Below are 16,087 nucleotides of genomic sequence, written 5' to 3'. Positions count from 1 at the left end.
CTATGAGTTACAAATCATAGCATTAAACATTAAATAAGTTGAGAGATCTCTCCTTCATTTTTCGACAAAGAAAACGAACGATCTCATTTCGGTTTCGTACAGTCATACGTATGAATCACTTTTTTTCAACTAGAATGGTTGCAAATATAGGGCCAATGTAGCACTTTCACAGGCTTGAAACGGGTGCACAGTCTACCGCTTTTCTAACTTAGGATTGTAAATAAAATGCATATCATTACTTGATGGGAATTTGTAAAGGAAAGATAATAACATCCTTTAGCTTGCAAACATGCATTTATACGAGCTCAGTGTTTTAAGAAAAGTACTTGACAACATTTTCTATAAACAATTTCCAGACGTTATGGCATGAATTTGTTATAAGTTAAGACTATGTCTTCCAAGGTGAATTGCTTCCATTATATAGCAGATGAACTAGATGAGCAGACCTGACCTTGACCCGTTCCCATGATGTTCTAAACCTTACTATGAGAGGTCCTGGTTCTTGTGTTCTTCGCTACCTATAATTATTTCTCACTCTTTCTAAATGGTGACTTTATAAAACCCTCAGTAGCCATGTGTCAACCAGACATCCTAAAAAGTCATCTGGAGAAAACACCACGACACTACGACTTACCTTTCAGGCACAGGAGTGCTAACGAGATTTTCAAGATGACTACTGTAGCACCCTTACTGGACTTCATATTAGCACAATTTACATTTAGGACCAACTAGACAGCGTAAAAGGTCTTTTGGTGCAAGCCCTATGTCAGTATGCCTTTCTGTTCAGGAGATAAAGCAGTAACAAAAATTTTAAGATGGCCGATGTAGCGGCCACATTGGAATCATATCTTTACTATTTACATCTAGGACCAGCTAGACATCAGGTGAACTCTTTTAAGTGAAAACCTTGTGTTGATACGACAATCGGTTAATTAGGAGTAGCGATACAAAGATTTTCAAGATGGTCGCTATCTGGTGGCCATATTAGATTTTAGATTGGCACCATCTTCATTTAAAACAAACTGGACCTCATAAAAATCTTTTAGTGAAAAACCAATGTCAGTATGAATCACTGTTCAGGTGGAGTTGTGATAACAAGATTTTCAAGATGGCTGCCGTGGCGGCCATATCGTAGTTCAGATTGGCATCATTACAATTTAGGACCATTTAGACATCATAAGAACTCTTTTAGTGAAATCGAGGAGAAACGATAACATTAGTTCAAAGACAGCCATTTTGTTGGCCATACTGGATGTCAAATCTGCGCTAATTTCATCTGAAAACAACTAGACTTCATAAGAATTCTCCTGGGGAAAAACAACCCATCATGTCGATTTGATTTTCCTTTCCGAAAGAGAGATCATAATGAGATTTTCGAGATGGCCGCTGCGGTGGCTATTTTGTACGACGATGGTGAACAACAAACCATTCCATAAGCTCTTCTAATCTTAAAATAATGCCAGCTAAAGCTGTCAGTTTGATTTTTGTTTTTATTGCTGTTTTTTGCCCTATTTCCAACATCAGGTGTATGAATTTACTTTTGAAGTTTAACGTTGTCGTAACTCTGTACTAATGTGCTAGAAACGTTGAATTTTTCACATTTTGTTTTGTGATATCCCTGCACGAATGAAATAGTGCACAAAGTACACAAGTAGACTATTTATTTGAAGTGTAATAGTATCCGTGCACGAATGGGGGTATTGTAAGCAAATTACTACCCGCTTGAAGTATCAACTGAACTTTACTTCTTTAGTGTTGTCGTATCCTTACATGGGTGGGTTGTGCATGTATTACTCGCTAGAATTGTCACACCTATTGTCATACCTATTGTCATACCTATTCTAATATCCTCATCCTACTCAGTAATATGTGTCATCATTTCAAAAAGCAATTAAAATTCTATTTAAATTACTGATTAACATATGAATTGCAAATTTTATTTTCAAGAAATAGTAATGAAATTAAAGTATACATTTATAAAAGTGGTTTTAAAAAATTGCGGTTGTTTCGAAATAAAATTGCCGTAGGGGAAGACAACTCTCATCTCTTCACTTTTGAAGGTCAGCCTCAGTAACTCCTTTAGCCGCCAGTTGACCCAAAACTTTATCTAGATAATCGGGATCTGGGTATCCAAACCTAAAATGAAAGTTATCTCATGTTCAATTTGGCGTCTGTACAAGAAGGTAATCAAAGTATGAACTCTAGATATCAGCACTAAAACATTAATCAAGAAATGGCGCCCTTGTTTGTTTATTTCGGGACGTCTTGAATACGTAAAGTATATGGAGAAACGAAGAGATAAATCGGAGTTATCAAATCGAGCACACAATGCTTGCCATGTTTTAAAATAAGCGTAAATGCGAACGAAAGAACAAGCAAACCAAAACAAGCAAACAAATTGTAAAAAAAGTAAATATCCATCGCGCTGTCGCAAACAAAAAGCGGCACAAAAATGAAAGGTTAAATACAGACGTAATTAATTAACTTAATGCTAAAATTGTGTCAACCAGGAGTCCTTACATCAGCGGTCCTCCATGACGATTAGTCTTGTGTAGAACTCCATTCCACACTATGCAGTTCTCCACTCCTGTGGTTTGCGAAACACCAACTGCGAACAGAAGTCCTCTCTCGAACGCCACCTTCAGCAGCTTCAATACCTTCTGTCCCTTGTCATTGTCTGGCAAGTAAGCTATCCGTTTTGTCCCACTGTATGGCTTCTTTGGATTTGGGTGGTTTTCCTTTTTGTTTAAAAAAATCGTCTATTGACTCACTAGTTAATTTGTATGTATTCATTAAACAACGAAAAGACTGAATCATTGCACAGGCTAGAACCAAAACAAAGGAAAAGAAAATGTGTTCTTCCTGGTCTTTCGTTTTCGATGTATCAACTCCATGTTTTAAACAATTTGTTTGTAAAGCATCCCGACTACAGTTATTTCAAAAAACGTCCCGTGAGTACAATATTAATATGAGAAACATAAAAAGGTAAGAGAGAAAGAAAGAAAAATTTCGAATGCTCTAAAATGTGTAAGTTTGAACCGGCACATCTGAGGAAAAGGATATATTCTAAAGATATTTTTCCTACCGCCTGTATGCCACTCTGGAATGTGTAAGTTATTACGATAGTTCCACATCCCTCGTTTCCAGGGAGACTTAGGTTCTTCTCCACTCGTACGTCCATACTACCTCGTGGCTGATTACCTGTCACAACCTTCCCGTTCTTTTTGGATGCTGAACCTTTGAATAGGATAACGGTTATAATAGCAGGATGAAAGATGCCCATTAATTTGACTGAAGTTGTCTTCACTTACATTAGTACAACTCATAAAAAGTAAGATAGGCTCTTTAAGCTATTTTATCCACCCAAAAAGGAAAATAAAAATATAGTTGACCTATATAGGAACCTACAAGTTAGACAGTTATAACAGTCGAGAAAGAATATTAAATTATGTAGCATTTCGTATAAATATTTTGAAATCTATTTTAACCAATTGTTTTAATTAGAAGCACTAGGAAAATTCCAAACATTACATTATGTTTAAGAATTACAGAAATAATTCTGGAAACATACTGATATTCTCCGCTTTGATAGACTTATTTTTTCTTCCGGTCTCCTTTGCACGAGCGCCTTTCTCTTTTCCTACAGGAAAGGGCTTGTTATCCTTGATTGCGAACTTTATTTTCTCTCCTACCTCAATCCCACACACGTAAACTTCTGCGATAAACACTCCAGGCTCGTCTCTAATCAGTTCTTGGTAAAAGGAGTTGTCTTCATCGGAGTGTACAGCATTATAAAAAGGGGTCAGTGGATGGTTTGATGCATCTAGAATCCTAACTTGTACATCGGCCTTCTCCTCTGGGAATGGTCTTCTTTCACGGTCAAATAAGGAAACTTTGATAACTGTGGATGATTGACCCACTTGGCCATTACAGGTCTCAATTTTGCAGTGATCAGGGTCAATGTCAAAGCTGTCGACGATTCCGAGGGTAAGGACGTGCGTTTGAAAATCGGCGCCCATATTGACTGTGTTGAAAGTCATGTTGGCTGTTGCATGTGGACATTGGTCGAACCGTCTGGCATATAAATTCTCATGTCTTTTATTGATTCGTCCGTGAACCTTTCCAAGATAAAATAGCTTCTCAGTTGTATCATTATGTAAAGAAATTGAGATAATAAACTTAGTTTGCACCCAAAAATATTAAAGGAGAAATTAATTAAGCATTGCTAATTAGTAGGAATGCTGTGGAAAAAGGATAATAAACCATCAATAAGAACAGTAAGGAAAAATATAAGACAGAGAAATAGCCAAACAAGAGGAGTGAGATAAAGAGGCAGCAGGGTTCAGTGAAAAAGAAGAATAAAAGGCAAACATTATGACCAGTAATTGTCATAGGCACTCCAAATATAAGTAGGTTGAACATGATGAAAAATGTGTTTGACACAACATTCTACAATTTATCAAACATCTACAAACGCCACTTGCATTTTATTCCTTCTCACCTGCAGAAAACCTGTTTTGCCATATCCCGTAAGGACGCCATCTGTGAAAGAGATGGAATCCGTCATCTCCATCTTGAATTCCTCTAGGCGAGCTTTCTGTTGGTTGAGGACCCTCACCTTATCCTCACAGTGCTGCTTGATTTGTAGAATCAGTTCTTGCTCTCGCTTGTCCAACATCTCTCTGCAGTTGCTGAAAGGATTGACCTATTTAATCATCCCCTGCCATTGCACTCTATCGAAATCTAACGAAAAGCAATTTTCATCGTTGCTCGCATGAAACCTGACAGTCAGAAACAAAAGATAAATGTATACTAAAAGGAGGAAAATTTATCGAAGATTGGAACAAGTATTCATTAAATCAATCCTCTGCTATTTATCTAGGTTAAGGAACTGATTATTCAGAGGACTCTTTAAAATAAAATGGCGATTGCCAGTGACACATAACTGAAGCAAAATTACAGATTTGTTTTGTACAAGGTGCTGCTAAACTTGGACAATTTGGCTGTGACTTTATCGAACAAATAAATTCCTAAATCAGATGCAATATGGGTGGTTAGTATATAAATTATATTTTGCAGTCCTACCCGAAAGCTGCTTTTATGTTCTCTTCAAGCTGCATGGACCTTTCATGCACCTTGTAAATCTCATATTTGACCCAATTTGTTATCTTATCCACTTCTTTCTCTCGTTCTTTCAACTGTGCCAAAAACATATCTGTCTCTCTCTTCTCTTGTTCATAAGTCGAATTTTCGTCTTTTATCTAAAAAGAACCGGCAAGATTTAAAGAAGTATTAAACCACTTGTATGATTTTATTACATCTTGAAATGCCCCTTGAAACATAAACGGTATTATGTGAGTCTGTTTATTTCCTTTTATCACCATCATCATCGTCGTCGTCGTAGGCATCATCATTCATCTTCGTCTTTACATCTTCTTTACATCTTTGTAAACTAAGTTCGTTATCCTTCTAAATACTTTATAAAAATAGATGAATTAGAAAAGTTGTCTGGTGTTCCTATGACTACCCATATCCCTGCTCACGAATTCAGGAAGAGATTTTTTTTTACGGGATTTAGGTCTGCTTTGCATATTTAGACCACCTGACTTACCCTTCAAAACTTTAAGAAAATAAAATTGAATAAAATAGAATGTAATGCCTAATATCTAGTTTTAAATGCAGTTTCTTACTATATGTCCGTTAGCCTCCTTGTGTTCGGTCAGGGCACATAATGTACATATAGGGCGTCTGCATCCCTCCTTGTAGCAGTAGAGATCCAGTGTATATTGATCATGTCCCGACTTTTGGCATTTTAACTTCCCGCAGAAATCCGACAGCGACATACTCTTTAATTCCTCAATAGTTGAGACAGGATGAGACTTTGTCGCCCTGGTAACATCGTGCGCATGTGTACAGCTTTTACAGAGGAAGTCCTTGCATTCGGCACATCGGGAGACGACAACGTCCGTTCCACACTGTGAACATCTGATTCCACTGCTGAATGTTCGGATGCTTACAAAGTCCAGAAGATCACGTCTGGTGTTGTCCTTTCGAATGTTGCTGAAGTCACCACCAGGGACAGAAGTAATGTCATTGCAGAGAGGGCACTTCACCGTCTCATCTTTGACTAGGCTCTGCAGACACGTAAAACAGATGGAATGAAGACAAGGGAGGAGTCTCGGATGGCGAAATTCATCATCGAAAACCTCACTGCAAACGCAGCAGATCAGAAACGTCTGTTTCAACTCTTTGGTAAACTGTTCGTCATTTACCTGAGAGCCGTTCCCTGCCATGGTCTGTTGAAAAATTATAAGAAAATTTAGAAAGAAGGATCATAAAGTAATAAAAATGCACTAAGCCTATGCTGTCTTGTAAATTTACCTGTACAACAGGGTCCGAAATTCCCATCAAATTTACCTGTACAGCAGGGTCCGAAATTCACATCAAAGATCATTTTGCTTTTGGATAGAAGCCCAGAATCAAATTTTGCTGGGTGGGTGGGTCAGAATGAGACAAATATAAATCGTGATATAAGAAGGAGTAAAAACACGCTTGCCACACTTTATCACGGGGGTTGCATCTTACAATATATATATATATATATATATATATATATATATATATATATATATATATATATATATATATATATATATATATATATATATATATATATATATATATATATATATATATATATATGTATATATATATATATATATATATATATATATATATATATATATATATATATATATATATATATTGGAGATACTGAAATTTGTACCTAACTTTAGGAAAATTCGTGACCTTAATATAATGGTTCATTATGGAGCAAATTTTCAAAATGTAAAGTATTCCTACCTTTCTTAAATCATTATGTGTTGATAATAAATCCGTTTCTCAGGTAAAATTTACTCCAGTCGAATTCCCGAAATGTTACCATAGAATAAATGAAACTTTGTGTCCAAAATTGCCGACTGCATGACGTCAGTCTAGAACTAGCACACGAGTCAGTAACGTTGAAGTGTGTTGATTGCACAGCTCTTTCAAGTAAAAATTAAAACTTACAGATTTTGTACAATTTATAAATAAAGACGCAAAAAGTATGGACCGAATGATGGTATTAATTCAAACGTGGAAGAACTTTTCAACTGCTTGTCCTGTTATATATATATATATATATATATATATATATATATATATATATATATATATATATATATATATATATATATATATATATATATATATATATATATATATATATATATATCTTCTTTTCTTCAAGGTATATTACAATCATCTAATGAATACAACTCATCCAAGCATTTAAATAGGAGAAAGCGGGTGAGTTCGTAACTGAGAGAAGAAGACGAAGGAGTTCAGAAATTTAAACTGCACACATATGTCTTCATTAAACCTTTACGATATAGATCCATGATAGAGAAATAAAAACAGCAAATTATCACATAGAAAATGGCGAAATATTATGTCAAAATATAAGGGTTTAAATTTACAATCGGCGTGTTCCTCTATTACCTTTAGGACTACATCAGTTTATATTCGAATAGTTATTATCGACAATTTTGACAAAAATAGGATTTGTTTCTTGTATTTTTTTAAAAAAATTTGTTGCTATTTTTTTTTCTTCAGTTTGACGCATATAACGTTAGAAATTATGCCAAGGTAACGAATCTGCATTTGAATGCACCTTTTTATCTTATTTCTTCCAAAAAAATGTATCAGTTGTTCCTTCTCTCTCTTCTACCCATCGATGAAAGTATTGATCGTAGGTGTAGCATTAGTCGCTTCTGTTTGATTACACTGGACAACAAATTTTTACAAAAGTCATGTTACTGAAATAAAATTAGTCAATTCTTATCAATTTTTATGTGCTGAACACGAATATGACAGTCAAATTGCAAAATTGGCTCTAGTTTTTTTGTAATCTGCAAGAAATTAATGTTTACATAACGAAATGCATTCCAATAGTAAAAGGTCAACTGTAATAGCCTACCTATAAAAAATCAAGTCATTGACTACATCTTAGATTTCTTCGCCTGTCTCTTGTACAGCTGTTCGGGAGCATCTCTGAGGAGTGTCCAGCAGTAGTCAGCCAGCATTGTAGTGGACCATTTTCCCTGGTATCTTTGTTCCATTGTTGCGATATCTTGATGAAAACGTTCGCCGTGTTCATCACTAACAATACCACAGTTGCTAGGAAAGAAATCCAAATGGGAATGAAGGAAGTGAATCTTTAGAGACATATTGCAGCCAAGTTTCTTATACTTCATCAACATGTCTTCTACTAGTTCCTTATAGTTTTCTGCCCTAACATTTCCGAGGAAGTTTGTAGAAACTAGGCGAAAAGCATTCCATGCTTGTTTCGCGTCACCTTCCAGCAAGTTGTTGAACCGGTCATCTTTGAAAAGCTCTCGAATCTGAGGACCCACAAAAACTCCCTCTTTAATCTTTGCTTCGCTGAGTCGAGGGAATTTTTCATGCAGGTATCGGAATGCTGGCAAAGTCCGGTCAATGGCTTTCACGAAGTTCTTCATCAAACCTAGTTTGATGTGAAGGGGTGGTAGCAAGATTTTCTGAGCCTCAACCAGAGCTGGGTGTTGGATATTCTTCTCTCCAATGGCTACATTCTGCCTGTGAGTCCATTCCTTCCTCATGTAGTGCATTTCCCTTGCTCGGCTATCCCACTCGCATAAGAAACACATGTATTTTGTATATCCTTGCTGCAGTCCCATTAAAAGGGCAACTACCTTCAAATCACCACAGAGGTGCCAGCTGTACTTGTTATACTCAATGGAATTCAGTAGCTGCCTTAAGTTATCGTATGTCTCTTTCATGTGGACAGCATACGCTACTGGAATAGATGGAAGAATGTTTCCATTGTGCAAAAGCACAGCCTTGAGACTCAGTTTCGAAGAGTCCACAAATAGTCTCCATTCTTGTGGGTCATGAGTGATTTTTAAAGCATTCATGAGGCCCTCAATATCGGAACAGAATATCAGATTACTTTCCTTTCTGAAGAAAGGCTCCAATTGCTGGTGGCGCTTTCGATATGCAGTAATTGTGACATCTTCTTCTAGAAGATTCCATTGTTGGAGTCTTGATCCTAGCAATTCTGCCTTGTTCTTTGATAAGTCCAAATCACGAATCAGGTCATTTAGTTCTTCCTGTGTTATTCTGTGCGGGGTTGATGATGCACCACAGTGAAAATCTGGATCACTGCATGCTGATGGACCAGGAGAAGAACAGGTCGACTCACCTTTGTCTTCGTCAGATGAATCAAGAGAATATTCTGCTGGAGGTTCTGGAATAGGAAGTCCCTCACCATGTGGAACTGGTCTCAATGCAGACGGAATGTTTGGGTAGACTATTCTCGACTTCTTTCGCTTCGTTATTCCGCCGGAAAGAGGAGGAACCAAGCAGAAGTAACAGTCATTTAGGTGGTTGCTTGGCTCTCTCCACACCATTGGGACTGCAAACGACATTGATGACCTTTTGCAATTCAACCACTGTGAAAGCTGTGTTGTACATGTAGCACAGCATATATGCGGAGCCCAAGGCTTGTCTTGGTCACCAACCTTGCATCCGAAGTAAAGATGATATGCCTTCTTCACTTGAGAATTGATACTTTTCTTCTGGTTGGCAAATGTCACTTCCCCACAAATATAGCAAAAATTGTCCGCGGTATTAACACACTTTCGAGGCATTACTGTTCTTTATTGTACGTAAATGGATAAAATAATAAGTTTTATGTAACAGTAGCTTGAACTGTCTCGCACAACGTCTAAAATATTTTAAATGCTGAACCTATCTGATTGGGCTTTATATAGTACACTGCTTACGTCAGCTTCAGCAGCCGCCTGGCATTAGTATAATAGGCCTACACATGTATAGTACACTGCTGACGTCAACTTACTTCAGCAGCCGCATGGCATTAGTATTGCATTGCATCAGAAAATGATGCAATCAACTGTGGATGATGTGAGCATGATGGTATTATGCAATGTTACATCATTATTCCGGATGTTGCTGTAGTCCTACTGGAGAAATTTACACAGTGAAACATAGAAAATGAGGTATATGAATATCTTCAAAACGAGAGCCAATACAAATTTTTCACGGTTATATTCGTGTTCGGCACACCAAAATACTACAGATTAGGGCCTTTTTAAGTCAGTAATGATTTCACTGTTGACCAGTGTTAGCGGTAGCTCCAAGTCTAATCTTTGAGGGACTGATGCTCAGTTAGACTAGCTTGGGTCGGCGGCCTCACTGTCTCCTTCCAAAAGTTAGCTAGGACCACCTTGTCCGTCTGATGCAGCCAAATAAAATTACGGAAGGTACCGTTTAAAAACCAAAAATATAATATGTCAGTCATTTAATTCTGTAAAAAAAAAAAAACCAAAAAAAAAAACACAAGATCACTATATATTCTATATTAAAAAAATTCGTACTCTCTAATATCTTATTGAGCGAGTTCTTTGTTCTAGTGGTACGTCACTTCCGCATACATATAAGTGGCAGGTACTACCTGAACCTTTTGTGTTTGTGTGTGTGTGTGTGTGTGTGTGTGTCAGAGCCATATTTTTAAACGTTGTAGTCTGTAAAAGGAATACCCGAGTTCCAGAGAACACGTGCACTGTTATACAGAGCAAAGTAACTGAAAGATTGTTTCACTAATATTTATGTACATGAAGCTTAATACGGAAAATAGTCCCTGTTATATTTTCTACATTCCTAATGGCCCACATATTACATTTAATGCATACTCGGAGTAAATATGGCTCGACTGATATCATGACTTAATCAAATGTATACCAATATAATTAAAAATACAGCAAAGAAGGCGTTCTTATTATTCATTCTAGACTAGCCAAGGAGGCTTGTAGCATGTCGTAAGGTTAGTTATTCAGGAAACTGAGTAGAAGAAAAAGTATTCAGGATGCAAACTAACATTAACTGCTTATCACACAGTGTCACCGGAAGTTATCACACAGCGTCACACAGCGTCACCGAAAGTTATCACACAGCGACACCGAAAGTTATCACACAGCGTCACCGAAAGTTATCACACAGCGTCACCGAAATACAATTGTATGATTATCATCCTGTAGCAATTCAACATTTAAGTCTCATTTTGTTTGAAATGATATTGTAATTCCAAAGGAAGTAATCCAATAAAAAATAATAAAAAAATTTATTACAGAAGCTACAGTATATGTGAACCCATATGTTGCCTTATTCTCCCTAATCGAGACCCCACCGTTCAAACCATATAGAGTGATCACACCTTCTTTTAACTAGATTATATACCCAAAGACAATCCGACTTCTTAACATCTGAGCCCGCCGTAGTAAGCAAGGCGAACTCTTATATTGAGGATTCTGACCACAAATCATCTGCAACCACCACATAACTTAAACTATTTTGGGTTTGTGGGATTTAACGCCATGATTCAGCACATGTTAGGCATAATATGGCAGCCAATATATTTGATGGTGGAAGACCCGGGAAAGAACCACCGACCCACAGGAAGCTAGTGGCAAGCTTTCACACATACCACGGTGGTCGAGCTGAGACTCGAACTCACGCCTACAGAGGTGAGAAGTGTAAGCGATCTGTATAAGCAAGCGCTTTGGATCACTCGGCCACCTGGGGCCCCAACGTAAACTGGAGTTTTCCCAATCAAACCATGTGCTAATTGCTCGACTGAAAATGCATACCAATTACCTGTACCAGATCATTTTGCTATTATCTTGCGAAATTTGATTAGAAAAATTATTCTTAGCATAAGTCGTAGTAGAATATCAGTGGTAGTCAAGGAAGCAATGATAGTCAAGAAATCGATCATAGTCAAGATAGTAGTGGTAGTCAAGATAGCAGTGGTAGTTAAGAAAGCGGTTGTAGTCAGGAAAGCAGTGGTAGTCAAGATAGCAGTGGTAGTTAAGACAGCAGTGGTAGTCAGCAGTGATAGACAGGAAAACAGTGATAGCCAAGAAAGCAGTGGTAGTCAAGACAGCAGTGGTAGTCAGCAGTGATAGTCAGGAAAACAGTGATAGTCAAGAAAGCAGTGGTAGTCAAGACTGCAGTGATAGTCAGGAAAACGGTGATAGTCAAGAAAGCAGTGGTAGTCAAGACAGCAGTGATAGTCAGGAAAACAGTGATAGTCAGGAAAACAGTGATAGTCAAGACAGCAGTGGTAGTCAGCAGTGATAGTCAGGAAAACAGTGATAGTCAAGAAAGCAGTGGTAGTCAAGACAGCAGTGATAGTCAGGAAAACAGTGATAGTCAGGAAAACAGTGGTAGTCAAGAAAGCAGTGGTAGTCAAGACAGCAGTGGTAGTTAGCAGTGATAGTCAGGAAAACAGTGATAGTCAAGAAAGCAGTGGTAGTTAAGACAGCAATGGTAGTCAGCAGTGATAGTCAGGAAAACAGTGATAGTCAAGAAAGCAGTGGTGGTCAAGAAAGCAGTGGTAGTCAATAAAGCAGTGATAGTCAAGAAAGCAATGGTAGTCAGGAAAGCAGTGGTAGTCAGAGCAACAGCTGCAGTATTAGTAGTAGCACACTTTGTGTACTATTTTATGCCGTAATGTGTTATAAACTCTTGTATCGTTTATTCATGACCTATACAATATCGTTTAATTTTATTTGCATGACTGTTTGTATGAACTATTCACGTAACAGTGTACACTGTTAGAAACCAGAAGAAATTCCAACAAACCTCCTTGACAAGTTTGTGTTCTTATGTTTGATTTCTAAAGCACAGTCTACATTGATATACAACTATATTTGGTTCCCGTTAGAATCGATTAACGATTAAAAACCGATTTAAACACGTCCCAGTTTATACCCGTCTCTTGCCGAAGGTATACACTCCAGAGTCCCACAATGGAAAAAGTCGTATTGTTCTTACTAACACTGCGTTTATACATCCAAAGAACTAATAACCCGGTATTAAAAGCCGATATGCTGTCCTTTGTCTCCTTGGTATTAGGTTCAATTGTTTGTGGTTATACAAATATACAGGTAAACAGGATTGTAAGCCATTTATGTCCAGTGATACGATATGCATAACATACTACGATTAATACCCTAGATAATATCGACAAGGATCCAACTATAACGGACGTAATGATTTGGGTTCTGAGATTAATAATAATTAATACTGCACATGTAAGCGATATAGAAGCACTCGCTTTTGTTGGCTCTTAGACCCTCGATACCCTAGTCAATTGTTTGAGCGGTTTAATTTGTATCCCTAAATGCGTGTGTATTATCTCGTTTGAAGCCAGTGGCAATTAGTATTAATTTTATTTACTGTTGTTGTTGTCGTTGTTGTTGTTGTTGGTATCGTATTGTTGTTTGTGGTTTGACGCCTCTTCTCAGCGCAGGACAGACTATACGCGGCGGTCAGTATAACTGGAGGAGGAAGAGTCAGGGAAAACCCCTAATAAGAAGCACCGAGGTACGCGAAGCTACTTGCAGGATTTTACTTTCACTTTCGCTTTCTATTTACTCATTTATTAGATATTAAGCATAAACAAAAGTTTAAACATAGGCCTAATTTGACCGTCCATCTCCAGGTGTATCTAAATAAATAAAGCCAACCTAAAAATAATAAAAATTGTGCGCTTACATACAGCAGAATTTGACCTACTTATATCAACACGTAGTAACAGCAACATGAACATATTATAACCTGTTCGACATAGGCTTCAAAATAACATTTTGGAGCCCGTATCCCAATCCTTCTTCTACTTCTCTGACAAAAAATATGTCAAAGACTGAGCTAGACGACACAAGATGTAGCTTGGTAAATGAACAAGACGACACAAGTATAAAAAGAAAGAATTGTAATAACCTGCTAGCATTTACTGTACAAACATATATGTGTATATAAGAGTGAATATAACACATACATTTAGATTCACTCCAGAAATGATCAAAATACACTATTATTACCATGCGTGACGTGTACACTTGAGTCCCTTGACACAACTTTACAACTTTACTTACCTTAAGTCAGAACATGGCCTGTACGATTAAGGAAACGTGTTGTGCTCAACTATAGCGTTCTACTAGTTCATAGTCTTACATCATGATTATTTATATACTTACATCCGGGATATTTATTTATAATAGGTCTTTCTAACCGTGTCGACTAACGGAGACCTACTTTAAGTTTCTGATATAAAACTATCCCCCCCCTCTCTCTGGCACCTCCACACACACACACACAAAAGACAGTAACGCAAACATCTCTCTTTCTCTCTCTCTCTCTCTCTCTCTCTCTCTCTGGCACCTCCACACACACACACACACACACACACACACATACACACACACACACACACACACAAGACAGTAACGCAAACATCTCTCTCTCTCTGGCACCTCCACACACACACACACACACACACACACACACACACACAAGACAGTAACGCAAACATCTCTCTCTCTCTCTCTCTCTCTCTGGCACCTCCACACACACACACACACACACATACACACACACACACAAAAGACAGTAACGCAAACATTTCTCTGTCTCTCTCTGGCACCTCCGCACACACACACACACACACACACACACACACACACACACACACACACGCACACACACACAAGACAGTAACGCAAACATCTCTCTCTCTCTCTCTCTGGCACCTCCACACACACATACACACAAAAGAGGTTTCAGTAAGGCATGTGAAAATAAATAGTTCCGCTGAAGTGTATTAACTGGACTTTGTTTATACTTACTCCTTCCCTCAAATGTTGACATTACAATTTCATTAATGGCTTTTAGAACCAACTTGAAGAACAAGCGATCTGCGAGTGTCTTTTCAGGTCTACATGACAAATTGAAAGCATACTGGCGAATTGAAAAACTTTATTGTGATAGATCGTAAGGTAAACACTATACAATGAGGACTTGAGGCACTTTATTGTCATAGATCGTAGGGTAAACACTATACAAGGAGGACTGTTTTCCAGATAATGTAATTATTTACAATATCAAACATCTTGTCCTACTTCAATACGTTTTATCTGACATCGACTTATCTTCAGTGACAGTCTATGCAAATAGCTAACTCAATGCAAAATCAATATATTCTGGATCGAGTAACAAAAGCTGTGCATAAGTAAATAAATAAACAAATGTGTAATGATTAATTATTAATTGTTTATCATTTATTTGAAGGACTACTGATGAATGTAAGCAGATAAATAATTCAATAAATTATATAGCTTCAAAATTGAAATTGAAGATAGTAAATCATTTCAGTTAGGATGAATTTAATCATAGACAAAAAGTGATAGGCATAAAAAAAATCTCATACACAGTAACTTATGCTATGGGTAGAAATACATTAAGTTAGCGGGATCAGTTTCAGAAAATATTTTTCCGCGATTCGAAAGATAATATTTATATCATTTGTAACATCGAGCACTCACCTTCAACTCCGCCCACCCCCCACCCCCACCGAAAGAAAAACAAAACAAAACTTTAAACACTGAATATGTATTTTTCCTGTTCTCCGCAAGTGATACCGAAATATCTTGTCAGGAAGTACAATTGATAGGAAAAGAAACAAAAGAAAAAACCCCAAAGATTACTAGAACTTTAAAAAGAAAATCTCTTCGGGTGCTTTGGACCAGAGCTTAAAAACCAGTCATGGTCCAGAAGGAAGGCCTCTGCTTAGACCGTATTACGGATTGCCCGAATGGGGTCAATATTCTTTAAAATCTAACATATGGTATTTAGAGCTAGGATTATTTAACTTTCGATTTTGTAAAGGGTTGGGATAACTTCCAATTAATGTAAAATGCAAGTATTTCTTCCAGCAGCAATTATTTTGGTTTGAAAAATCAAAACTTCTCTAAACTGGAGAGCTTCTCTTGCAATTGTACCTCTTTTAATAAGAAGTTGTTGTTGTTGTTGTTGTTGTTGTAGGGTTTAACGCCATTTTTCAGCACACGACCAGTATTATTGGTGGAGGAAGAACCCGGGAAGAACCACCGACCCACGAGAATCTACTGGCAAGATTCTCACATAC

General features: G+C 37.3%; 1 protein-coding gene across 6 annotated transcripts in view; it reads right to left on the bottom strand.

Moving 5' to 3' along the window:
• Positions 1 to 1,915: 1,915 nt before the first annotated feature.
• Positions 1,916 to 16,087, bottom strand: part of LOC149792908 (E3 ubiquitin-protein ligase TRIM45-like) — a 30,612-nt gene continuing 16,440 nt past the window's right edge. For 2 of the 6 annotated variants that reach the window (XM_089966737.1, XM_089966732.1), the window contains exons 2-8: positions 5,691 to 6,296; positions 5,086 to 5,261; positions 4,502 to 4,691; positions 3,572 to 4,118; positions 3,086 to 3,237; positions 2,521 to 2,738; positions 1,916 to 2,136 (exon numbers count right to left, since the gene is read on the bottom strand). In XM_089966737.1, coding sequence (XP_089822863.1) covers positions 2,049 to 2,136; positions 2,521 to 2,738; positions 3,086 to 3,237; positions 3,572 to 4,118; positions 4,502 to 4,691; positions 5,086 to 5,261; positions 5,691 to 6,293 — 1,974 coding nt within the window. In that variant the 5' untranslated portion in view covers positions 6,294 to 6,296 and the 3' untranslated portion in view covers positions 1,916 to 2,048. Of the gene's footprint in view, positions 2,137 to 2,520; positions 2,739 to 3,085; positions 3,238 to 3,571; positions 4,119 to 4,501; positions 4,692 to 5,085; positions 5,262 to 5,690; positions 6,297 to 6,864; positions 7,047 to 7,714; positions 7,824 to 14,039; positions 14,130 to 14,789; positions 14,813 to 16,087 lie in introns of those variants that run through there. The other 4 variants (XM_089966735.1, XM_089966738.1, XM_089966734.1 and 1 more) reach the window with 4 other exon arrangements.

This window comes from Sinohyriopsis cumingii, chromosome 8, assembly GCF_028554795.1.
Source record: "Sinohyriopsis cumingii isolate HCF-2022 chromosome 8, ASM2855479v2, whole genome shotgun sequence".
In the NCBI taxonomy this organism is placed as follows: domain Eukaryota; kingdom Metazoa; phylum Mollusca; class Bivalvia; order Unionida; family Unionidae; genus Sinohyriopsis; species Sinohyriopsis cumingii.
This window is presented reverse-complemented; position numbering and strand designations above follow the sequence as displayed.